The sequence below is a fragment of the Aethalodelphis obliquidens genome, unplaced genomic scaffold (genome assembly GCF_003676395.1).
Source record: "Aethalodelphis obliquidens isolate GAN/ISIS:26980383/991018 unplaced genomic scaffold, ASM367639v1 scaffold63, whole genome shotgun sequence".
Classification (NCBI taxonomy): domain Eukaryota; kingdom Metazoa; phylum Chordata; class Mammalia; order Artiodactyla; family Delphinidae; genus Aethalodelphis; species Aethalodelphis obliquidens.
The window spans coordinates 7,116,550-7,132,887 of NW_020838007.1; the positions used below are offsets into that span (position 1 = coordinate 7,116,550).

Here is a 16,338-nt window from a genome sequence, read left to right on the forward strand (position 1 = left end):
TCATTAAACATATTAATATTAGAATCTTTAAAATATTTTCACTAGTGATTTTAATGTATTTCAAACATCAATGCCACTCCCATTTAAAACAAACTTCCCTAGCTTGTCCATAATGGATCCTACCATTTCCCTACATGCCCAACCACTAGAGTTCCCCACTGGGGCCTCAGCTGCTTTAGGAGAGGCAAAGCTTCCTAGCTACCAACGCTTGCTCTGCTGCCCAAATCCTACTGCACTGGGATTGGAGAGTAAGGGTTGAAGGATTATTATTTTAAATTCCAACATTTAGAAGGTTAGCACTATCTGCTTGAGTTCTCTTAAAACTAGACTTCGACTATCTGATATTTCCTTCACATTAAAGAAACACCATACCAAATATTTTCCGTGTTCATTACTTACAGGAGAAACTCACCGACTCAAAAGATGTTTCTGACCTTCCTGACTGGCTGCTTGGTTTTTTCTCATGGTTTCAATCTATGTGTTATAACTCTATACACTAAATCTGCCTGTGCTTCAGTCATTACAGACAATAAGGCTCCCCATATTCCTCTTCTGCATCTGAGATCAGAACTGATAAATCCACCTCTTGAATCCACTGTGCCAAATTCCCCAGAGATGAACGTAAATAAGCCACATTCACTGACAAATACGTAACCAATTTTGAAATAAAAAATAAAATAAAAATTACAAAATCTATCCAAATGTGAATTTAAAGGCATTCCGATGCCATCTATGACATCTGAAATTATAAATTAAATATTAAAGACAATGAGAGTAATAAATTCCAAAAATCCATGTGAATAGCCGAACTATTATTCAGATTACTTCTTAACCTTAAACACAAATAATAAAGTTTAAAAATAAATGGACACCAAGGGGGGAAAGCGGCAGGAGGCTGGGGGTGGTGGTGTGATGAACTGGGTGATTGGGATTGACATGTATACACTGATGTGTATAAAATTGATGACTAATAAGAACCTGCTGTATAAAAAAATAAATAAAATAAAATTCAGGAAAAAAAAAAAGTTGCTGATGTAATGGATAAGTTCCGAGCAAATTCTTCTAAAAAGGGATATTCTGAAATTTTTGTGTCTGACATTAAAATGAGTATATATTTCAAAAAAAAGAAGAAAAATGTTTATAATCCAAGAGACTAGGAAAAATTATCCAAGTAGACCCAAGAATGAATGAAAAAAATTAATAAGGATTAAATAAATTAATACGATAGAAAAAGTAGGCTTAATTAATTAAAGGTAGTGACTTTAAAAAAAAATACTGCCAACACAGGCAAGTATTTACATTCTGACAGACATAAATTTTAGGAAGAAAAAAGGAGTAACAGCTACCTTCACAGAAAATTTTAAAATTATGCACCTAAACAAATGTGTGTATGTACATATATATATTTGTGTACATATGTGTTTACACACACACACACCCCAACATATATTGAAATTTTAAATGAACTTGATGTTTTGCTAGAACAAATACACATTACCAAATTCATACAAGTTGGGATTGAAAGGAATATAATCCCTAAACCATATCCATTGAAAAATTAATCAAAGCATTAGGTCTACAGTGATGCCAGACCTTGGCATAAAACTGTATATAATAGTTTTTACAGATTATATGTGTTTACACCAAAGTTTAATAAATAGCTCCAAAATACTCAAAAAGATTCAAAGTTCTCAACATGTTTGTACCAAGATTAGCATAACTCTGGTAATAACAAAAAGAAATGATATATCATAGGCTAACCCCACTTACTAGAATAGTGGTTAAAAATGCTAAAATGGTAGCAAATCATATTCAGTAGCATAAGAAAAGAATAATATAACACAAGTAGGGTTTAACTAAGCAATGAAATTATAGTTCAACATTAGAAAAACCTATCAATGTAATTTCCTAAAGTAATTGCCTTTTAAAGAAGAAAAACAATACATTCATTTTAATAGATGATACAATCATTTGATATAACTCAATCTCTATTCCTGATAAAAGTAACTACAAGGCTCAGAAACCCAGAACAAATATTCTTCTTAATAGTGAAACTTAGAAGAATTCATGAGAAAATCAAAAATGTATCAAAAGATCTCCATAATTATTATTCAATGTTATAAGTGCTTGAGGTTGGTTCAATAAGATAAGAAAAGTAAATAAGATGAATAACTACAATCGTCCCTTGGTATTTATGGGGGATTGGTTCCAGGACCCCCAAGGACACCAAAATCCTCAAATGCTCAAGTCCCTTATACAAAACGTTGTGGCGTTTGCATATAACCTATGCATATCCTTCCATATACTTTAAATCATTTCTAGATTACTTATAACACCTAATACAATGTAAATGCTATGTAAATAGGTGCTGGTGCACAGCAAATTCAAGTTTTGCTTTTTGGAACTTTCTGGGATTTTTTTTTTTCTGAATATTTTCAACCTGCAGTTGGTTGAATCCTAGAATGCAGAACCTAAAAATAAAGAGGGCTAACTGTATTTTAAAGATTGGGCAAATAAAACTTTCAGTATTTCAGACGATGTCTGCACAAATTATAAAATCAAATGAAAAATTCTAAGAAATAAAAAAGAATTTTCAGAAAGGAAACTATAAGAGAGACTTTTGTGAGTAACAAAAATACTTTCCTTGTATATCCACAAAAACAGACAAGAAGATACCATGAAAAACCCCTATCATTTAAAATACCAATGAAAGCCATTAAGTTCCTAGTAACTAACAAATGAAAAAATGTGTAGGAAAAAATATGAGAGGAAATCATGAAATTTTACTGAAGGATAGAAGATACAAATGAAAGGAAAGACACAATTTTTTCTCAGTGGGAAGATTCAATATTTTAAGATGTGAATTCTCTCCAACAATCTTTAAATTCAATGAAATTCTTAGTGGAGTACTAACAAGATTTTTATTTAATGGGTAGTGATAGCCTCAATGTAAGTTCATCTGAAAGAAAAAAATTTCTGAGAAGAGGAAAGAAAATTTTGATTCTAAACAATGATGGCAAACTTGTAACAAATTTAAATAAACAAAACATAGAGTCATAGTAATTAGGATAGACCCTGTATACGTAGAGAATTCACTTATCATAAAGGTGCAAATCAAACAAGTAAAAAAGATGAAAGAATGAAAAAACAAGATGTTGGTCAAGCCAAGGCTATCCCCTTGGAAAAGATAAAGTTAGGTTACCTACTTTATCCCATTCCACAACATAAATGCCAATAGTGAAAGTTGTCAAGAGCCTCTGGAGTCTTGGAGATAACAGTAAATAGTCAGTGAGATTTTCCCTGACAGGCCTTATAGGCATCATGGCCAGGACCCCTGAAGCCCTTGCCTCCACTGCACTGAATCACTGGAAATCCCACCATGTAGAAGAAACTGGGGAACCAAACCAGGGTGCCCATGGCTCCTTATAATCAAGAAGGAGGGAAGTCAAAAATGTGTTTATGTCACGGTGAGAAGTTCTAGAATGATTTTCAGTACAGATGCAGAAAGAGTGAAGTTGGCATCTGTGGGCTACTTTAGCAACTAACCAATTTGTTTAACATTTCAAAGTAAAGGTATTATGAGTAACAAACAATCCAAAGTAAGTCACACTAGAGACAGGTTCCAATGAAATTTTTTTGAGTGTCATTACTGCTGAAACTTTTACTTATGTCATTATTGACATTCAATCAGTTTTCAGAAAAACAAAATGAAAACAAAAACGAAATCTGAGTGACTAACTTACCCCAGGAAGCTCTATCTATAACTGCCATGCAAGATCATTTTCTTTCTCTTACACTGTCAAACTTTCAAGGATCCTATATGTAGACAACACGTGTTCAATAAAGATTTGGTGAATGAATAAATCAATGAATCAGCAAAGAATGAAGAAATAGAAAAACATCACAAGCATTGTGGTCACAGAGCTGCCATGGAAAAGCCTAGAAAACAGGCCTACCCAACCTCCTCTTCTTTAGCAACTCAACGGTGCAAACACCATGCTTCAAGTTCTGCTTGGTGTGTGCACAGAACTACACACAGTACTTTCTTGTTGGCTTATAGAACAGGTGAAGTCAGCTAGCGGACGGACGAGAGGTCAGAGACAGAAGCTTTCTAACTACCTAACACTAACACTAACTAGAAAGTGGGGAGAACTGCTGCAGGCATGGAGCAAGACTTGCATTTTAGACCGATGACTTGCAGCCACAGCGAGGATGAGATGGAGGGTATAAGCTAAAGTCCGGGAGATCACTTAGGCGGCTGCTTCAGTAACACAGAAAGATGATGAGTTTCTGTACTAAGGAAGTAGTTGTAGGAAAAGAGGGGAGTAGACATATTCTAGAACTGTGTACAAGATAAAATCAACAGGTGTCAGAGAAGACAAGTAGAGGTGAGGCTAAGACTTGGGGCTGAGTCTTGGGCACATGGGTATCTCCAGCTGAGACTGAAAATGAAATATCCTGGGCAAGGCCTTACTTAGAAGAGGAATCCTCGGTCACGGGGTGGGGTGGGGGTGGACAGCACACCATGTAAGGTCTACTGTAGGAAACTCCTCATTTCTAGGAGTTACCAGTTTGCAAATGACTTACTTTGTTTTCATCGCTAAGTGGGGTGAACTGGAGATTATCTCTGAAGTAGAGATATTCTCACTTATTTGCATTCCAATGCATGGTCTTAAATGGGAAAGTAACAGCTGAATTTAAAGCCAGTAGGTCAGAAACTGTGGGTAACCCTTAGCCTATCGGTGCTATAACCTGTAGTGAGTGCTACTGATAAAAATCACTCACATTACTTTATGCTTCTTAAATGATCACTATGAAACAAAACAAAACAACCTCATAACCAAAAATCTAAAAACACAACAGAAAAACTCATTCACATGGGGCTAACAGCATTATCTCCCTGAACAATGGGGGTGCCCTGGGAGTGCGTTGTGCATATCAACTACCCGGTATATCAAACTCGACAACAGACGAGAAACTACTGCCCAGGAGGACGCTGAATGTGCCCCCTCCATCTGCCCATCTTGTCATGCTCTTTTGCCTTCCATCAACTTGCCAGTGGAGAACCACTACCCTATCTAACAGGGTCTCTCACTTCTGGTCCATTATGCCACACCCTGCCAGGGCTCCTGCACAGAAACACCAACTGGGGGTTCCCAGTGGAGGTGGGGCGGGGGGAGGAATGACGAGAGTTTGAGACAAAGAAAAGTAGAAGTTCTACTACTCAAGGCCACGTGAGTGAATCTGTCGTAAGTGGAGGGTTTGTTTGGATGAGTCCTGAGATCCAACGCTGGATACACAGGCAACAGTGGGGAGCCTTCAATATCAGGAGGAGGAAATTTTAATTTATCCTGCAGGTAAAAGGACTTCTGAGTTAAGATGGCAGAGTTAGGACAGATCATCTGTATGAACTCAGACAAGGGGACAAAAGTTAACAAATCGCTCCATGCTTGATGCTCCTAAAGAACACTGCATCAGTATTAATTTATGGAGTCCTCTTTCAAACTGATCTATTCATTCCTCAGTTTTGAGTCTCTTTCTTCCTAATTGTTATAAGGTTGATGGGTCTATTGGCAGCTGTGGTTTCCTCACAGTGTTAGTTCAAGTTTTTCTCATCTGTTTGAAAAAAATTCTTCTTCTTGCCTTGAATTTGCAATTTTGCCCTGACATGCAATCATCTGAGCATGTGATGACTTACCATGGAGCCACTCCTGGGAACTGCAAAACTCCCTTCTTCATCTTGGGACCCATCTGACAGGGTAGTAATGTTGAAAGACGCATCACCTGGCTAAATGGAGAAATGAAAGCACCATTCTTATTCAGGCAAATACTTTCTAACATGTTTGTGTATTCCACTATGCGTACGTATTTAGATATGTGTGGCAATACACAGAGTTATGACTGCCAGGGCATGGGCAATTGCACCAGCCCTTCAGGGCTCATCACTGCGAACCAGCTAAATGCCTGGCCCTCTGACAGACCCTGGCCCTGTGGCAGACACTGCTCTTGTCTGCCACAAATTCCATTTTCCTTAACAATATCTTGGTTTTGTTCCAGGGAGTGAGGTGTGAAACCAGAGAACTTGATTTCCAGGCTTCTTTGCAGCTAAAAGTGATCATGTGACAAGTGTGGTCAATGAGGTGTAAGTGTAGTATTAAGAAGAGTGCCTCCAGAAAAGTTAAGGCTTTCCTGACCAAAAAGAGTAGGGTCAGCTGCTACATGCTCATGACAGCACTCTAGGTGACAGCCTGGAGTTGCCAGGCATCTTGCTCCAATGAGGATGATGGATGGCAGAGATGGCTGGGTCTGTGCTAAGGGGCATCACATGGCTGCCCTGTCACACTTGGACCACCCCCTCTTAAGCATCTCCACGTGGAGCAAAGCAACTCCGACTTTCCTATTACATGCAGCCAAACACAAACTTGTCTAATCTTATTTATTTTAAACAGACCCTAGGACTATCTTTCACAGTGATTAGAATTCAATAGCAATAGTACCAAATTGTTTTTTCATTTATAAAGCTTGAAGTAGATTTTTGCTTTAGTGTACAAGGGCATTACTGAAATTTAAGAAATGAATATTCTTTTCTTTACTGAAGGAAACTTATGGCAAAATCGAATATATTCGATACTTATAAAAACATACGATATTTTGTTTTCTAAAAAACTGTCACTCATCTTTCTTGACCACATTTTCTAAATTTTCTATAGATGGTATGTGTTACTTTATAAAATAAACATAGGACTCTTGGGCTTCCCTGGTGGCGCAATGGTTGAGAGTCCGCCTGCCGATGCAGGGGACACGGGTTCATGCCCCAGTCCAGGAAGATCCCACATGCCGCAGAGCGGCTGGGCCCGTGAACCATGGCCGCTGAGCCTGCGCGTCTGGAGCCTGTGCTCCGCAACGGGAGAGGCCACAACAGTGAGAGGCCCGCGTACCGCAAAAAAAAACCATAGGACTCTTTTTTCTTTAAAGGAACAAATAGAACAAAAGATCTAGCTCAAGAAATTTAAGTCAAGATGGCAAGCTGACAATCACCTAACTCCCCTCACCCCAAATCACTAAAAATGGCAGAAAACATATATATATATATATATATATATATATATATATATATTTTTTTTTTAAAGAAACAGATTGTTAACAGCAATGGAAACCAGCAAAGAATTCCATAGCTGATAGAAATTTCTAGAAGAAAAGCTAATAGAATTGATTTGGTAAAATAAAAACCTCTACTTGAAAACAGCATAAAAGAAAAATTTTTAGAGAGGGAAGAGAAAAATAACAGAATGTACAAAGAGTAGGAAATCCAGTAATCAATCAAAATTAATAAAGACTTGCATTATGATTGCAGACTTTAGGGGCCCAGGGATGGTAGTTCCACCTGAAAATGTGCTGGTGTCTTCTGCCTTGTTGAACACTTTCAGCCCTGATGGAGGCTTTGGTGGGTCATCCCACCCTCTTGCTGTGACAGGATTCTGATAGACAGGGGTACAGTGGAGGGACTGTGGAGCTGGACTTGAAAAAACATTCAGGATCCATAGTCTTGGTGAGAAGCTCTCCCTGCACTGTAAGCTTGCGGACACTTGCTGTCACCCGACAGGAGATGTGCACTTCCCTAATCAGATGGCGCTTGCACATGGGCAGGACTCCACTGCTTGTATCACTTACTGCTATGCATTCCAAAAGCTAGCATGTTCTCCACACAAGATGTTTACGTTTGGAAAATAACTGGGAAAAACTAAATTTTTGTTTCTTAGTTGATACTGAAAATAATGAAAAACAATTTACATGGTAATCTGTTATTTTTCCATATGAGCTCACCCACAAGGACCAAGTTTTAGTTGACAACATCCTCCACTTAGGATATAAGTTTAAAAAATTAGTTTCTGTTGTTGTTGTTTCTGCCTGTAGATGCTTTCTTTAAAGGATAGAATTTAGTTATTTTTGATTTATTGAATTATTCCTAGCTGAGTTTAAGGGTTATGGGTGATGGGGCTGAGGGTGGCTTGTTTGCCAACAATCTGAATTATGTTGCATCTTTACGGAAGAGAAATGAGAATATACATCCTTTATACTAAATGAATGTATTGGCGGCATTATTCATAATAGCGCAAAACTGGAAACAGTCCACATGTCCATCATCAGGTGAATAGCTACACCAATAATAGTATATTTACACAATGGATTATTGTTAGTAATAAAAGGACTAAATTTCTAATACATGCCAACAAATGGATAAATCTAAAAATTATTCTGAGTGAAAGAAGCCAGACACAAGAGTGCATATTAATCTCAATAGGGTTTGCCGCTGCAGGAAAAGGAGGACAACTGACTGGAAAAGGCCTGAGAGAAATTTCTTTGGTGATGGAAATGTTTTCTATTTTGACTGACTGTAGTTATATGAGTGAAAACACTTCTTCAAACTGAATTATATACCTAAAATGCATGCACTTTAAAATATATATATATATATCAATAAAAAAGACAGAAATAATCTCATTCCTTACAAATAATATAATTCTTATCTTCAAGGGGCTATTGCTGCTATGAATCAAGAACCTACAGCTACCATAATGGGTAAATCAGAAAGAAAAAAGTTGTTCTTGGGAAATAAGAATATGTTTGCTGAAATGTACAAGGAGTAAGACAAGCTTAAAAAAAAAAAAAAAACAGAATCATGACCAAGAAAAAAATTACTAATCTGAAAGATAAAGATGAAGAAATCAGAGCAAACAGACTAACAGGAGAGAAAATTTAGGAGATACTGAAATTCAATTCAAGCAAAGCAGGAACCATCTAATATGTGTTCTAGAAGGGGGGAACATAGAAAATGCAGAGAAAAAAATAACTTAAGACATAATAGAAGACAATGTCCAGAAACTGAAGAAAGAAATCAGTTCTCAGAAAGAACTCACTGAGCAGTCACCAAGATGAATGAAATAAGGGGCTGATTCTTGTGAAAGTTCAGAATTCCAGCAATAAATTCAAAATTCAAAAAAGTTGTAGAGAGGGCAAACACAAAAAGCTTATTTATAAAGGAATAAGGTTCAGGCAACCAAAGAAGAGAAAAGAAACCCAGATTGTCATGTAAGAGTGCAAGAGTAGGTCAATGAGCAATATGAGAAATGTCACTGTGCGGGTTCTCCAGGAGAGCTAAGGTTTTCTGTTAACAATGAACACTCAGTTGGCACATGTTCCTAATGGGATCCAGAGTTTGCTAACCATCTTGTAAGTTTAAGGATTAAATCCACATGTTATGGTGGCAGCATGAAAGGAAAAAGTTAGAAGTTTCGGGCTAAGGTTGGCAGTGCATTGCACTGCAGTTGTACTAGCCTTGGTTTATCCACCATTACTTGCTCATTTTGTGATTAAAACAAACTCCTACTTGTTTAAACCAAGGTTCCTTAGATTTTCTTTACTACAAAGCAAACACAGATGCAATTGATCATTTTTAACAGAAGGTATGATTGTATTTTGCAGTGAATTATAAATCAATAGCAAATGTAGCTATTTGAGTTTGACTTAAGACATTGGAAATAAACTAGATGGAAAAAAACTAGATCGACTACTTCGCCTTTGAGTTAACTAACACCTCTAATGACTAATTCATTTATGTTGACTACACATAAGGAAAATGTTTCTTTTATCTATACAAGTGATTTGTAGACTAGTTTGTAAGGACTGTAGACTGGGTTGTAAGCCTTCTGTACAGGTTGTAAATCTTCTGTAAATCTTTTGTAAATGCCCAGATTTAGTGGCATTTGTGATCCAGAGTCAAGATTCAACCATGTATAATATATAGACAATAGACAATCATCTGTATTATAATAGACAATTCCTTTATTGTAAGTAGCTTATTGCAAAATAAATGTGTTGGATATTAAAGAAATCATAAAATATTATATGGACTCTTTTGTAAAGGTTTCTTGAGATAGATTATTAAGTATACAATTTGATGAGTTCTGACAAATATATAGACCTATGAAACCATCACCACAGTCAAGACAATGAACAAAACCAGCACTCCCCAAATGTCCTCACACCCCTTTGTCATCCCTCCTTCCCTCTCCTCCTCACCAACCCCTAGGCAATCACTGATCTTCTTTCCCTCACTATAGGTTATTTACATTTTCTGTAATTTCATATAAATTGAATCTTTTTTGTCTGGCTTCTTTCACATGGCATAATTATTTTAAGATCCATCCATGCTTTGTATATCAAATGTTCATTGCTTTTTATTGCTGAGAAATATTCTATTGTATGGATATATCACAATTTGTTCATGTATTTAGCTGCAGGTAAAACTGGGTTCTTTCCAGTTTGGGGCTATTAAGCTATAAACTTCTGTGGATAAGTCTTCGTATGAATATATATTACCTATGAGTAGAACGGCTGGGTCTATATGGAAGGCATGTGCTTAATATTTTAAGAAACTACCAAATTATTTTCCAAAGTGGATGGACCATTTTACATTCCTACCAGTAATGTATGAGAGTTCCAGTTGCTCTGCATCCTTAGCACCAGTCGATACGGTCAGCTTTTTAAATTTCAGCCATTCTACAGGGTATGCAGAGCTATCTCATCATGGCTTTATGTGCATTTCCATAATCACTAATGATACTGAGCACTTTTCATAAGATGATTCACCATCCAAATCTCTTTCTTGGAGAGGTGTCTATTCAAATCTTTTGCCCATTTGAAAAGATGAGAAAAGACCAAACAAAATTTTATCACTGGAAAGCTCCAACTATGTTCCTGAAACAGAAAGTTGATTTGTTTTCAAAAGTAGAGGATTTGTGTGATAAAGTCGAAGGAACTAGGACTTCCCTGGTGGCCCAGTGGCTAAGACTCTGCACTCCCAATGCAGGGGGCCTGGGTTCAATCCCTGTTCAGGGAACTAGATCCCACATACATGCCGCAACTAAGAGTTCGCATGCTGCAACTAAAAGATCCTGCATGCCGCAAAGAAGATCCCACGTGCCACAAGTAAGACCTGGCACAGCCAAATAAATAAATATACAAACAAATAAATAAATGTTATTAAAAAAAAAAAGGCGAGGGAACTAAAGCTTGGAAATACCAGCAGAGAAAAAACTGTGGATAATTTTAATATAAAAAGAAAGAGTTGGGGCTTCCCTGGTGGCGTAGTGGTTAGGAATCCACCTGCCAATGCAGGGAACATGGGTTCGAGCCGTGGTCTGGGAAGATCCCACATGCCAGGGAGCAACTAAGCCCGTGCGCCACAACTACTAAGCCTGCGCTCTAGAGCCCACGAGCCACAACTACTGAGCCTGTGAGCCACAACTACTGAGCCCATGAGCCACAACTACTGAAGCCTGCATGCCTAGATCCTGTGCTCCACAACAAGAGGAGCCACTGCAATGAGAAACCCGCGCAACGCAATGAAGAGTAGCCCCCGCTCGCCACAACTAGAGAAAGCCTGCGCGCAGTAACAAAGACCCAACACAGACAAAAATAAATAAATAAAATAAATTAATTTTAAAAAAAGAGTTATGTATTATTTCTGTAAACAATAGGGATTATATTCTGGAATAAAATGGGAGAGTTAAGTCAATGACCAAGGCTTTCTCTCCTAAAACCTAGTAGAGTCAACAAAACATAATGAAAAAAAGAAAAAAGAATCCCAGCAACATTCACACGAGTGGTGGTCAGAGAGAAATATTCCAGGAATAATGTAAATTCTTTTCCAAAATCCACCCCCCTCCTAATCAAACGGAGACACTTTTGAAATAGACAACTACTATCTCCTCCAAATCATGAGGGAAAACAACTGAAGGTGTGAGTAACCACATCTGGGGTCAACATGAGCAGAGCCCTTGAAACTCAGTCTCTCCCCAACACCATCTCAGTAGGGAGGAGGGAACCTATTGGATTCACCATTTTGCTCTTTTCTACCTGGGAGGAAGTTAGGTGAGGGAATATGAAGATGGAAAAATTAAAGGAAAGGTAGAGTATATAAGCTCCACCAAGGGAGAGAAAAGATAGCTTAGGATAGAAGTGCAAGTAAAAACAGACGTGAGAACAGGCTCTGGCTAAACCATAAATAAAGCAATCTTTCCCGTTTGTAAACTGACAGAAGCTGGATCTTTCTCCCAACGTTTGCCTGACTTTGCCCTCCTCTGGGTAAGTGGGGAGTGGAAGTGGCTCTGGGGAAAAGCAGGGGGATGGGGAAGGGGAGGGCACTAGACACCTAGGGTGAAGAGTGTGGTCAGAACTAAGATGCCTGGTGTTCGCCCTGCACCAGGGAAGCAGTGGACAACCTGAGGACACCTACTGCTGTCCTGTGACCTGACATCCATAGCTGGTGGAGCTGTGACTCAATGGAACCAACACTCTTATGAGAATTTTTCAAAATAAACGAAAAATGGAAAGGAACTAAATCTGTCGTAAAGAAATGCCTACCATCATTGGTTTTCTGGGTTTGTATCTGTTTTAATAGAGCATGTAGTTGTTTGTGGCTTTAACTATTAAACTCGGGTTCATTTACTGCTGAATGGCTTCCTACAAATCAAATAAAAGTAGATAGGCATGTTGACAGCTGGAGTTGTCCAGCCACCTGAATTATGTTGCGTTGTTTTGAAGTTTTGCATGATTGTCTTGAAGGAACGGCTTCTTTTTTCATCCCTAACCCCAGTTCTCCTGCTATCACTTACCAAGGAACCACTTGTTTTGATAACTCCCGGCAGCTCTTTTTCCTCCTGGGTGTCGTCCAACTGACTAGGATGGTTGTCACAGGTATCGCCTGGCTAATGAAAGAAACGAAAGTCATTTTTATCCAGGCATATCTTTCACTATGTGATTGTTTATTCAATTATACATCACACTAGAATCTGTATAAATGCACAGCCATGTGGACATACACAGAGTTAATGACTACAGTGCAATTGGTAGCATTCACCAATTCCTCCAAAAGGATGTTGAGCCTCCTAAACGTCATGCACTGCAATAGAAATGAGTCTCAAAAGCAGACACTGCCGCCTGCCTGCCAAAACCCACTTTTCTTTTCTTCTTTAACATATGAATATCATGATCTTGCTCTATGATGCTGCGTGTCTATCTAAAAGGACTAAGTGTGATCATGTGATGGCTCCGTCCAAAGAGATTCGAGTGAAACCCTACTTGGTAGAGCACCCAGGAAGGCTAATGTTTTCTTGTTGAAGTGCATGGAATCAGCTGGCTGATGCTTCTCCCAGAACATGGGCATGGTACCTGTGATGCCCAGACATCCTGTAAGCATTAAATACTAGCCTGTATGCTGAGTGGAACAGAATGGAAAGATAAAAATTTGGTAGGTCCATGAGAGGGATATTAGTCAAACCAGCCGCAGACTTCTTATTTTGTAAGGAAAATAAACCTCTAATTGTCTAAGTCAGGAAGCTTACTGATTAAACTATGCTACTTAAAAATCAGACTTTATGACTGTATTTTGGAGTGATTTACAAATCAAAAGCAAGAGTATTCAGGTTTTTTTTTCATTTTGAAACTGGAAAAACATTAGACTGATTATCTCACAAACACATATGACTGAACCAAATATTTCATTCCCATCACTGAGTATTGGAAAAGCTCTGATTTTCACTATGCAGCAAATGGATTTGAGACTATTCTAATTGCGATGTGCTGCACTGTAGGCCTTGTGCATATGCTCTAAGATTTTTAGCAGCATTTGTGATATAATGGCATTTCCCAAAATAAGATGTAAATATTCTACTCCATGATTAAAGCAACTTTTTGCAAAATTAAGCATACTGGATATTAATGAAATAAACTTTTACACGAGAACTTAGAAACATTTTTCATTTGACTTTTCCATATTTTCTAACTTTCCCCCAATGTGTATGTATTATATTGCTATGAAGAACACACATCTCTTTGGAAGGGGAAACAATGCTGAAAAGGCAGTACAAGAAAACTTAGGTCAGGATGGAGGTCAGAGAGTGTACCACTCTCAATCACTCAGAATTAGAGAAAGGGCGTATTTTTAAGTATAGCTCCAAGGGCACTGAAAACCAACAAAGTGTTCTAATAACAGATTAAAAATTGTTAGAAATTCCTGGAAAATAAAAAGTAAGTAATTTATTTCATAATTGTAAAGAAATTCTCAGCCTAAGGATAGCATAAGACAAAGAAAGGGCAAATCCACAAAAAAGCAAACAGACAAACAACCAAGCTTAGAGTGAAAACCACACAGGACAAGAAGGGGTCCCAGGGCAATGGCTAGGATAATTTATTGTAAAGTGTTTCCTTAATGGAAGGGCCCGACCGAACTCCCAACAGTTCCCTTTACACTGAACAGCAGACGGCAGCCACGTATGGACCCAAGGAAAGCACTCTGAATGAAGTGAACTACCTGCCTTGGGAAGATGCCCAGGGTTGAGACCAAAACAGACCTCAATATCAGGTCACTCTGGACCTTCATGAAAGACATGGATGGGAGAATAAAAGGAGAACATGAGTTTTGTCTGGGAATGATGTCATTTGCCACTCTCCCTTTGGCATTGAAGGTATGTGCATGCGTGTATTTGTGTGTGTACGTGTGTATGTACGTGTGTCTACATATGCACACATGCACGGACTCACCCATGTGTGCTGTTAAAATAACGTCCATTCACAGACTGCTCACATACCTTACTGCTTACACAGGACCCAAAGTCAGCCCTCTTATTCAATAAAGAGCCCTTTGGGAAAATATCTATATAATGGCAGAGAAATCATACAGCAATGACATATCCTAAAAGTCGTTAACTAGTCAATCCAGACCATCACTAAGGATCATCAGCCACTGGAGAAAAATCAACACTATAAAAAAGTCAGCTGTGGAGAAAATCAACATTCTGAAAAAAAAGTATATTGGTATACATTCTGGGAGAAAGAGATAAGTGAGGGAAGAGAAAAAGGCTTATAATGATTTAATAATTTCAGAGAGATCTGAGAGACTATTGCAATCATAAATCAGGACTAACTATAACAATAAAGGGTAAATCAGTGAAAAAAGGAGGAGTTTTTATGAATTAACAGTATGATTGCTGAATTTAAAAATCAACAGGGACCCAATTATAACCACTCATGACAAAAATGAGAATTAGGTTCCCACAAAATGATGTAGACAAAACCTGCTAGCATACAGAACAAACGGAAAACAAAGACATGGGAAATATAAGAGACAACTTAAGAGCTGTGTGAGTTTAATGTAAGAAATGAAAAGAAGAAGAGAGAAAATGGAGATAATGAAGTAAAAGAAACAATGGGAAAAGAATGTTCAGAACTGAAAGGAAACATGTTTCAGAAACAAAAAGCTGAGTGCTGGATCATGATAAAAAAAAAAAAAAAAGATTTCATATCCTGATGGCAGTTCAGGCCTCTCACAACAAAGATAAACCTAAAAGCTTCCAGAAATATAAAAATGAGAGTAGGATGCAAATAAAGGAATGATTTAGAGAGGCATCAGGCTTCTCAACATTAACACTATATGAAAAGCAAATAGATTAATATTTACAAATTTCTGAAAGAAAATGATCAACAGCCTAGCACACTGATACTAACCAGTTTAGGATTTAAGCCTTTTAGTTATTAAAATTTAGTATTCAGAGATATTTCTTGCCAGATTTGCTCAAAGGATAAAAGATGCAATCTGCTAAGAAGATGTAACAGTTTGTAATATATGTGATTATGGAAATTAGTATTTCTACTCTTCTCTGTGGTCATTCTGGCGGGCTAGCCCTCATCCTCCTCCAGGGATAAGAGTAGTACTGCTTTCTCATTCTATAAACTGGTGAGTAGTTCAGGGGTGTGTCTGGAATAAAACTTAATCATTCTTGTTCACCTCAGTGGGAGATTTCTTCATGTGTTTCGTCACCACACTTGCCTTTAACCTTTAAAAGATGACAAGACCATCAAAGAATTGAAATAAAAGGGATAGTGCTAAAAGAGAAAAGAAACAAAATAAGCACAGACTCATCATGAGAGTCCACGGCTGGATGTGGAGTGTCAATGAGGCAACAAGATCTAAAATAAGACTCACTCTTACACGTTGCCTTGACATCCGGTAAAAGCGGGAGGGCCGTAAGTGGTCTAAGCCCAAGTTCCCCTCCCACTTTGCTCCCTCAGATAAGGTCCCCTAGTAAGACAACACTCCTTACCCAGGGGGCCAGACACAGTTCTTGCTTATCCCTGAGTAGTGGGTTTCAGTTTCCTGTCCACCCATGGAATTATTCAAACAAGCCAATCCATCCTCTGTGAGAACCAAGGGGGCACTCACCCTCTTGATACTACAAAGCCTGGCTGTTCACTCTGTTCCCAAGTGCACGCCACATG

General features: G+C 38.0%; 1 protein-coding gene across 2 annotated transcripts in view; it reads right to left on the reverse strand.

Moving 5' to 3' along the window:
• The window catches only part of ARHGAP28 (Rho GTPase activating protein 28), a 146,061-nt gene that overhangs the window by 37,521 nt on the left and 92,202 nt on the right, over positions 1-16,338 (reverse strand). For both annotated transcript variants that reach the window (XM_027088586.1, XM_027088585.1), the window contains 2 exons: positions 12,678-12,770; positions 5,699-5,788 (listed from right to left, as the gene is read on the reverse strand). In XM_027088586.1, the coding sequence (XP_026944387.1) occupies positions 5,699-5,788; positions 12,678-12,770 (183 nt within the window). The remainder of the gene's footprint in view (positions 1-5,698; positions 5,789-12,677; positions 12,771-16,338) is intronic.